At 49.4% G+C, this 9,458-nt stretch overlaps 1 protein-coding gene across 3 annotated transcripts in view; it reads right to left on the minus strand.

Annotated features, from left to right (window-relative positions):
- otud5a (OTU deubiquitinase 5a) overlaps positions 1-9,333 on the minus strand; it is a 59,036-nt gene extending 49,703 nt beyond the window's left edge. For 2 of the 3 annotated variants that reach the window (XM_069184181.1, XM_069184175.1), the window contains exons 1-2: positions 8,471-9,332; positions 4,119-4,212 (exon numbers count right to left, since the gene is read on the minus strand). In XM_069184181.1, the coding sequence (XP_069040282.1) occupies positions 4,119-4,212; positions 8,471-9,070 (694 nt within the window). In that variant the 5' untranslated portion in view covers positions 9,071-9,332. Of the gene's footprint in view, positions 1-4,118; positions 4,213-8,470 lie in introns of all 3 variants that reach the window. The other variant, XM_069184191.1, reaches the window with a different exon arrangement.
- Positions 9,334-9,458: the final 125 nt, after the last annotated feature.

Here is a 9,458-nt window from a genome sequence, read left to right on the forward strand (position 1 = left end):
AAGAAATCTAACCTTCTGGCGCACCTGGTTGAAACCATGTGGGTAAATATCAGAAACAGGAAGCTGAAATTTTCTCACCCAAGATAACTTTTCACAGCTGAGGAATACAGCCTGAGAGCTAGAAACGTAGTGTTCAGCTTTTGTCTGGTGCTTCATTGTAGAAAGCAAAAAAATGCCATAATGTTTATTTGCTCATATATTAATTTTCTGTTTAAGGGCAGGGGTAGTGCTTAAAAGACCAAATTAATTGTTTTTAATATTTATATTCTACTCCGCCTTGGTCAGCCGAAGCCATAGAGACAGCTCCACAGTGAAACTGCAAGAGCAGGAAAAAAAAAAAAGAACAGACAGGATTGAGAAGCAGATCCTGTCCAGTTCTTGGAAGATAAATTTGATATATTTCATTTTACAACATTAGAGCCGCCCGTCTGTTCAACACAAAAGAAAGAAAAGTGTTTTTAGACCAAATCGAGCAATGGTATTCTCTTCTGACAGAATTATGGGACTTACAGAGGTTTAAGGATCCATCAATCTCAAAAATCTCATATTAGGAGCTAAGATGCAGGCGATGAGGGCCATTAGAGGACATGACAAGCACAAGCACAGCAATCTTAAGCAGGTACAATAACAGTAACAAAACGAATTCAAAAAAATACGACCAGAACTAATCTTTAAAATGGCATTCATAAAACGGAAATCAAGCGTTAATAAACTACACCAGGAACTTGAATGAGGCTCTTCACTGTAAAGGGACGTGGAAGGAGAAAAATGAACAGCACCAAGGAAGCCCCATCCCAACCCTTTTGGTTGCTAGCAGCTGAGTGACTGAAGGATCTCGTCCATCTGCTTTATGAAAGAAACCCGAGTATCAGCTTTGGCAACACAGTTGAGTTTGTTTTGTTTCACACTCCCATAACTCTTTGCGTATAGAACTGAGCCCTGTTCGCATGTCCATCTAGTTCCCACTTGTGGGCCCAGACTCAGCTTTCCCTGCTGTGGACTGAAGAAATCCACTGGGCTGATGCAGTCGATGCCCAAGAGAGGGTTTGGACTGATTGACCCGGGTCTCCCTCTCGGTCTTCCCCGTTCAAAAGGCGCGTCAGTTCCACCAGCCCACTCTGTACCCTGCCAGGGACGGTGTCTGGGTGCTCCGTTCTGGACGGAATCCAGAGAACAGATCAGAGTAAGTGTAACACCTGATAACTGGCCGCCACCAGCGAAGCCACATCAGAGCTCACTTCTTAGAAACCCGACTAAACCGCAGGGCAGATCCGATACGAGGGTCTTACTGGAACCAAGCGTGAGCTCTGTCAATCTGATACGCTACCCCCCCTGACCACAAGCACAGCCTTTCTTCAGCAAGGTAAAATTAGTTTTCTAGTTTCTGAAGCGACAACACTGACGGGAATGTCTTAAAATAATGGCCCCTTTCTACAAAAATATCACGCATTTATTTTCCCCCCCAAAGAGCACCCACAGGCCAGAAGAACAGCTTCTTGTTTCTGCAAGAAAAACCAGGGGCTCAGAACGGTTCAGACAAAGCATTAAGAGGAAAAAAAAAAGGGTTTTGAGCTCTATCAGTGACAGCCAAGCACTGAGAAAACAGACTTCTGATACTTAAAACACAGGCATGCATTTTCTTATACTTTAAAACCTGACATCTAACAGCCCAATCAAGACAAGAGCCTATTAAAATTCTGCATTGATACAGAGCGCAGAGGGGGCAAAGCTCTCATGTGAATGAACAACAGAGAAGTAAAAGTCACACACCTCCATGATGAACTCTTCCTTTAAACTTTTTTTAAAAAATGAAATGAGGGAAGAAAGGGAACTCTTCATAGGAATCTCGTGTAACTGGGTTTAGGAGCAGTGTAGTGCATTTGTGCACTTTGGCACCACTATTCTGTTATTAGACAGCAGAGCACTTTTAGTAACAGACTGCTCCAGCTATGGTGTTCAGGGGAACATTTCCGCAGGTCCTTCCTCCCGGTGGCTGTCAGGGTGTATAACACTGCCCTAGGCCAGGACTGTTAGCCCTTTATCTGCTCGTCTATGGACAGCATGTTGCACTAATGTACTTTTTGGACACTGCATTAATATACTGTTTATACTGTGGTACTTTCCATCTGTATATACCTATAAGCATTTTGAACATATTATATTGTTTTACATTGACTATTGGCATATTTTGCACACACCTAACTATTTATTTTATATTGCTGTACTTATTCTAATTTTTCGTCTATTCCGATGTCTGTTTTTGCTTGTCTTGGGCTGGGCTGCTGTAACACCTCAATTTTACCTTCGGGATCAGTAAAGTCTTATCTATCTGTCTGACAGACATGTCTCTTCCGAAGCCAAGATCTTCAGCCCTCACACCAAAGAATAAGCTTCAGGCCAGCCTGGAAGAGCATTTTTTTATCTGCTTATTTTACCTCATCGGTCAATCGAGAAAAACGGTATTCACAGTCACAGGGATGACCTGGAGGCCCATTTATACTGCACAGGAGGGCCTCTATTGAGGGAACTGCTGGAGCACACAGCACTCAGGGCAGAACAGGCCTGCCCATCGTCCAGTCCAGCGTCCAGAGAACTGCTCCGCGCCACTGCCTTGGTCATACAGATTAACCAGCTGCCCACTGCTCCTCTGAAAGCTCCTGATTAGAGCCCGTGAGAAAAGACTAGGGACCTATAATAGGAGAAACCCCCAGTCTGGGGGCAAGAAGTTCGGATTTGCCCTTCCTCGGCAACAGTTCAGACACCTGCGGTGCCCAGGGGAGAAGAAGCTGACGGCCTACATACTGTAAGAGTTCTCATTTGCAAAAACAAAACACTCCACAGCTCGGGTGACAGAGGCGTGGAACAAGCCACTATATAGCTAAAGCTCATATCCTGGCTCCTTTCAGGAAACAGCTGGGTGAGATCCCTGGATTAGCTACTAATGACCCCAAAATCTCTATGCAATGAAAGATGAAAGGTCTCCTCTTATTTGTATTCTTTCTTAAAATGTTCTTACATACTTTTCATTTCATAATAATAATAATAATAATAATTGCTTACACTTATATAGCGCTTTTTCTGGACACTCCACTCAAAGCGCTTTACAGGTAATGGGGATCCCCTCCACCACCACCTATGTGCAGCCCCACCTGGATGACATTTGCCATAACACTACCTAGAACATTTCCTATGACTTATTCTAGCTGTCAGTAAGATCTTAGACACATTTAAATGAATCATTCAAGGGTGGAATCATGTGTGAAACTAATCCAGTGAGAGTCACCATAATTGTACAAGCCTACAACCCCAGGTTAGAAACCTACCCTGAGATTTCTAGACGTCAAAGGCAATAACATCAAAGCAATTTTCAGTGAACAGCGCCCTCTCGTGTCGTCTTGTGAGCATTGCTTAATTACTGAAACTACTTGGTATTGGAACAGCACTAAGTCCACTGTACTTGTACCAACCAAACAACAGAAAAATAATTTTCAACTCAACATGAGCTCTGCAGGCTTTGAGGATTTCCTTTATGAACAATTCACAAACAGTACGTGAGAGGACAACTGATTGAGATCAATGGGTCAGAGGAATTTGATACGAAACTGTTAATATCTGTGTTACCTCGGGTTTTACACAAAACACCACATTATCATAATCACAAAAAAAATACATAAAAACACCTTAATAAAGTTAATTCCACCCATACTCAAATGGAAAAAACACTCTTATTTGGTTCTGCTTAGGAATGTGAACAGGACTGAGCAGTCTTTCTGGACAACACAGAAATGACAAGGGGAAAGTTCTGGGGAAAGTCTGAAACTCTAGAGGTGGCACAGAAGTGGTTTTGCACCTTTTCTAACTTTACAAGCAGTCTGCTACACTGCACGACCCTGGCCCTGATTAAAAAGGGGGTTTTAATGAAGAGGGCCAGAGATTCCTGCAGAATCGGAAAGTGGCATGGGTTGATTGAGGGCCCTAACATGTTACTGTGGTATTTTAACAAAACCGCTATAACTGTCCACACTGAGAGGGGCTCCTGCAGGCCGACCTACTGGGGCCCCCTGCAGCGCACCCCCTCTTCCTGGCCCGGGTGTCAACTGAAAGAGATGCCAACCTACCAACCGCTCTGAAGAGGCACGCTCCGTCTTCCTTCATTTTTTTAATGACGAATCCTTTCTTTTCCCCCAGCGCTTTCTCGAAGCGGTGTTCCTGCTGCGAGAAAGAGAAACTCGCTTGAAAAGACAGAAGGGAGACAGAGGAGGGCGCGTCGCGCGTCCGCCCGAGACGAGACACCCGCCGACTCGTGTCTCCAGGCCCTCCCGCCGGACAGCCTGGGCTCCTGACCACATCTGCTCCGAGAACGCAACTCGGACCTAAGAAGTCATATCAAAGTCATACGCTTCTCTTTAATTACGTTTGGCATTTCCCAGTAAATAACAGGGCTGTAAGGACTCGAACGGGAGTAAAACACTTTCATTCAAATTTGCAAACACTATTTTCTGACCTGAAACCTGAAGAGTTCAAATATGAAAAGCGGTGTAACACCTTTTTTAAAGTCATTCCAAAGCTGAAGACTGAAAATGAAGGCAAGTTTTTTAAACGTCTTTAAATGTAAAGTTGGCTAAAAAAAACAAGATTCAACAGATTCTTTGATTCATCATTTCATTTTTTTTTAACTGTAACAGGAAGCATCCGCCTGATATACAAGATGGTGCCTGCACATTGCAAATGATGTATTTCATTTAAGAAAAGCCCCAGCGTCTTTAATAATAGTTTAAACGGGTAACAAATGCTGCAAGTGCCTCACAACCACAGTTCTGTAAGAAGCACCACAATCTGCACTGGATGATGTTTTGAGCGGAGAACCTAGAGAGCTACAGCTGTTCTAGTCCGGCTCTCAATGACTTGACTGAACAAATTAATTCATACATAAAGCAAGGTGAATATATTCCAGAATGTGAGCCATTGGGAACATACATGCTTCTAAAAAGCCTGAAGCACAGCCTACCACTGCAGCACTTAGTGTAACAGCAAACAGTACACAAACACCCACCCCTCACTTAACACAGTACAACTAATTCTGAAGCTGAAGAAAAGAAATCAATAAAGACTGCAATCATTGATATCAAGTGAATTTTTAGATTTTATTTTTGCAAAGTTGTAAACGTTTTAATTAGATCCTTAAAAATGTCAAAAGGCCAGAACTTCCCCTTTGTCTTCTATCAGTTCTCTGTGGAGCTGTAAAAACTCAAAAGCACACTATTACCATTACAGACTGAGGTTAATCAGTGGTACACAGCCTCAAAAACACGTCCCTAAACTCCTGGAGAAGAAAGATCCAGTTAATAACATTCTTCCAGGGAAACGGCAAGCCTTCTAGGCCAGCTCTACGACCGTTTTGAAGCCACACAATATGGCTGTAAATGACATCACACTGGTTTGCAAGGGTTCTCTGCTATTAACGACAGCTGATAAACAGCGGGATAGAGAGCTGGATTGTGGGTAGAGATCCTGGGTCTCATGAGCAAATAAGGGTGATTTAACTCGGTGCCTTTAAAAAACTTCTCTGGCATGCAAGGTGTGGGTCACTGGAGTCTGAGTCAGGTCTCTCTGCCAGTCTGCCCAGGGCCTCTAAAGCACAACACAGACACAGCTGGAGCCTTCTGAGAGTGCTCAGGACCTCAAAGGCACAGGCAGTCAGCCTACTGCACCAACTGACAGGCACTGAAGGGAGGAAATTTTTTTTTCTATCCGTCCAGAAACAGAATCATGACAATAATATTCTAATATTGTGGAGATTTTGACAAAATGCATGGACAATAACTCTGCACGGTCTCAGTCAAAAATCCTATACATTGCTAAGACAAACTTCTTCTTGCGATAACTGATGCTTCCCGAACACAACACAGGTACACCAGAACTATCCGATTTCCAATCTCACGTGATCAACAATCTCAGACTGCTTCTGACACACATTTATTGTGCACCTAAGAAATCATTTTCACACCACAAAAGTGGCATCAAATAAACTGAACCTGTTTATAGAGCGATGAGACCCCTGAAGCTGTAAAAACGTGGACTTTGCGATTAATCAGATGTTCGTCCAGCCTACTCAGTGATGGGCAATCGGACACTGGCATCGGCCTGATGACATTCCCATGACGGGTGGAGCTCTGGCCTCGGGCTGCGCTCGCTGCACAGACCACAACCACGGTGGCGCAGTGGAAACAAGGCACAGAGAGAACTCAATCCAGAGACCAGGGCAATGGCTCCAGCTCGGTCTCGCGCCCATCCCTCTCCTCTCCTCCTGGGCCACACGCGGCAACACCTTCGGCCCTGGGGATCGGCTCCGACTGTCCAGAGGACCGCAGGAAGCCATGAGCGGCTCCCCACGCTGCTCCCCGCTTTCCAAGAGAAAGCTGGCAGCGATTGAAGCGCTGGCTATCCCACAGAGCGGCTCACTCGGAGCACCGTGAGGCACGCGCGATGTCTTCTCTGCGGCTAGTCTAATAACGATGTTCTGCCAATTCGCTCTCCGGCGGACACAGCCAAAACAAACACGTAGAACTACGGCTACATTGACCAAACTCACAGAGGCTCAGAAGCCTCACGCGAAGCTTCGTTTTCTCTGCAGCGCTTTGACGACCCCATCCGCAAGCAGAGGCGCGGCACTGCGGACGCCTCCAAGTCCCGATCTTCAAGGGCAACGGCTTGGGATTAAAGAAGACTGGGATATGACGGAGTCACATCCGGCGAGTGAGTTCCTCAGAGTTTCGACCCTGACTGCCCCTGCAGGACAGCACCTCTGAAAACGCTGAGGAGTCAGGGATCGGACTCTCCCCTGGGATGAGCACACGGGGCTCTGTGCAGCAGGAGACCGGGAAGTGAAAGTCCTCTCGCGGGGCAACGCTCCTCCGAAACACATTCGCTTTCCCGGCCCGATGCGGCCTGCCCAGGCCTGACACACAAGACGGGTTGATGGCCTCCCCTGCCCTCTCCGGAGATCAGGGCTCAACGCGCAGGCCCGGCTGCAAACGAGACCAAGGAGAGGCCCTGGTCTGTTCCCTGGGGAGAGCCCTCACATTCCCACGTGGTCAGCAGAGACTGGGAGCCGGGCTGCGGGGCAGGGAAACACGAACCAGCCAGGGAGCAGCCTGACCGGCTTCTTCAGCGATCAAGGGGAGCCCACGGGGGTGCAGACAGACTGCAGCAGCCCTCGCTGTAACCAGGGTGGCCTGTTGTTAAGGAAGCACACCGAAGGCCGCACCCCAGTACTGGGAGATATGGGTGCAATGGGGTGGGGAGCGACTGCTCGCCGGAGCTGAAAGCCAGGCGGTGATTGGCGCCCGGTGGAAAACAATGCACCCCAAGGTGCGCGTGTGAAAGCAGATGGATGCCGAAAAGCTGTAAATTACATCACACTGGTTTGTAACCGCACACTGGCTTGGTGCAGAGAGCTGTTGTGCCCGGAGGTCAGGGCGCGGATGAGGGCATCTCACACACCCAACGCCCGCACACCCCTGCTCTGCACCCCGGTACACGCGACCCCAAAAAAAACAGAACGGAGGAGGGGAAGCCTGATGTCCGAGTGATGCCTTGAACCCCGCCACCGGGTCTGACTCAAGCAGAGGCTGTAGAGCCGTCTCCCCACAGAGCCCAGCCTCGGCACTTTCTAAAGCTCTGCCAGGCCACTGCCTCACGCAGGGACGCGGCCACGGCACCTGTATGAATCGGCTTCTAACAGAGCAGCTGCAAAAAGTTACTTGTTATTAAATGATTATCTGTCATAACAGCTGCAATACGACAGACTCACAGGAGCATTGACACCCTCCATCTCCATTCCAGCTGGTTCTCTCATTTATTAAATACACTAAACACGGGCTGCTCAGACATACAGCAGGATGTCATCTCTATACACAGGGACATGATAAGTTTGACACTCATTCATTCTAGCCAGGGGGACTGAAGGTTCCTAACTTGTTACCCCGGACTGGAATAAAAGTGGAATGCTTATTTCTACACAAAGTCTGTAATTATGGGAAATAAACTCATTCTACACAAACCTTAACCAAAAGACAAACGTCATGTCTGAACCTCCAAGAGGTCACTTTTAAACGGGGGCCACTGAAAAACAAGGCTGCCTTAAATTCGCGAATAATAGTTGCAAAGAGGGGGTGACAATAAAAGCTTGTATCTGGCTGGGTATTTCGGGCTTTAATATTTAAATATGCTAAAGTCATCAAGTGACATATAACACCGGCCATGATGTACGAGTGCAGAAGCAAATCACAGGATAAAGCAAAGCATCCGTTTCGTTAGGCATGGTGATCCGATACTCGCAATCACACGCCACGCGTGTTGACAACGCTCCTGCCCGAGACCTGTCAGCTTGCCCACGCCGCCACCCAGAGGGTTCTCCCCGGGCAGGGACGAGCAATCGGCAACTCGCGTCCGTCCTGCACCCCCGTACCTGCTCGACGGTCGCCGGGTCCAGGGACTGCAGTCTGGCCGCGTTCTCGTATTCGTCCTCGCTGTTGTATCCCGCTCCTTCCTCCGGGTCCGGGCTGGGTCCCCCTCCGCCTCCCCCGGCCACTCCGACAACCCCTCCGCCGGCGACACCGCCGGCACAGGCCGCCTGCCTCCGCCTCTTGCTGAGGCCGGGCCCGGAGCAACAGCTCCCGACTCCGGCGCCCACCCCGACCCCCGCGCCGCACCCCACGCCGCCTGACAGTTCCCCGCGGCCGCCGGCCCCGCACGGCACCCCGCCCGCCCCGCTGCCGTCCGCCGGCCCCACGGGGGATCCCGACCCCACGGGCGGCGGCGAGGCCTGCTGCGGCCGGGAGCTCGCCTCGCCTCTCCGGTCCTCCCTGGACGAGGGCGGCGCGGCCTGGTAGGGCCAGCGCGGCGGGGAGGCCCTGGGTCTGGCGCCGGCTCGGCCGCCGTGTGTGTGGGGATGAGGGTGCTGGTGCGAGTGGGGGTGGGAGTCCGGACCGCTCCGCCGGTCACTCTCGTCCGGGTGGTCAGGCACCCCGACTGTCGAGCTGGGTTTCTTCTTCGGAAGAATCGTCATGGTTGTCTGCTTTCGCAGGGGGGGGCTGGGGAACGACGATTCCTCCTTTCAAGCGGTGGCCGTTAACGTGCGCTGTGTTGTGCAGCAGCCCCCCCTGTCTGTGGACCGCGCGTAGCCCCTTCGCGATTTCCAAAGGCGTCGTTTTACCTCTGTCTTTTTTCCCCTTTAAAAAAAAAAAATGAAACCCCAGTCCAACCCCGGGAGCTTTCTCACTCGGAGAACAAAAACAAGCCGGCCCTCCTTCCGTCCTCCAGCCTTCCACAAAACATCAACACACACACACACTGCTGACGACACGCCGACGTCACTTCCCGCAGCCGCTGACAGCTCCCCTTCCGCACCCGTCCGTCACTCTGCCTAGCAACCAGGGACCAGCAGCCCCCGCGCG

Source organism: Lepisosteus oculatus, chromosome 2 (assembly GCF_040954835.1).
Source record: "Lepisosteus oculatus isolate fLepOcu1 chromosome 2, fLepOcu1.hap2, whole genome shotgun sequence".
Classification (NCBI taxonomy): Eukaryota; Metazoa; Chordata; class Actinopteri; order Semionotiformes; family Lepisosteidae; genus Lepisosteus; species Lepisosteus oculatus.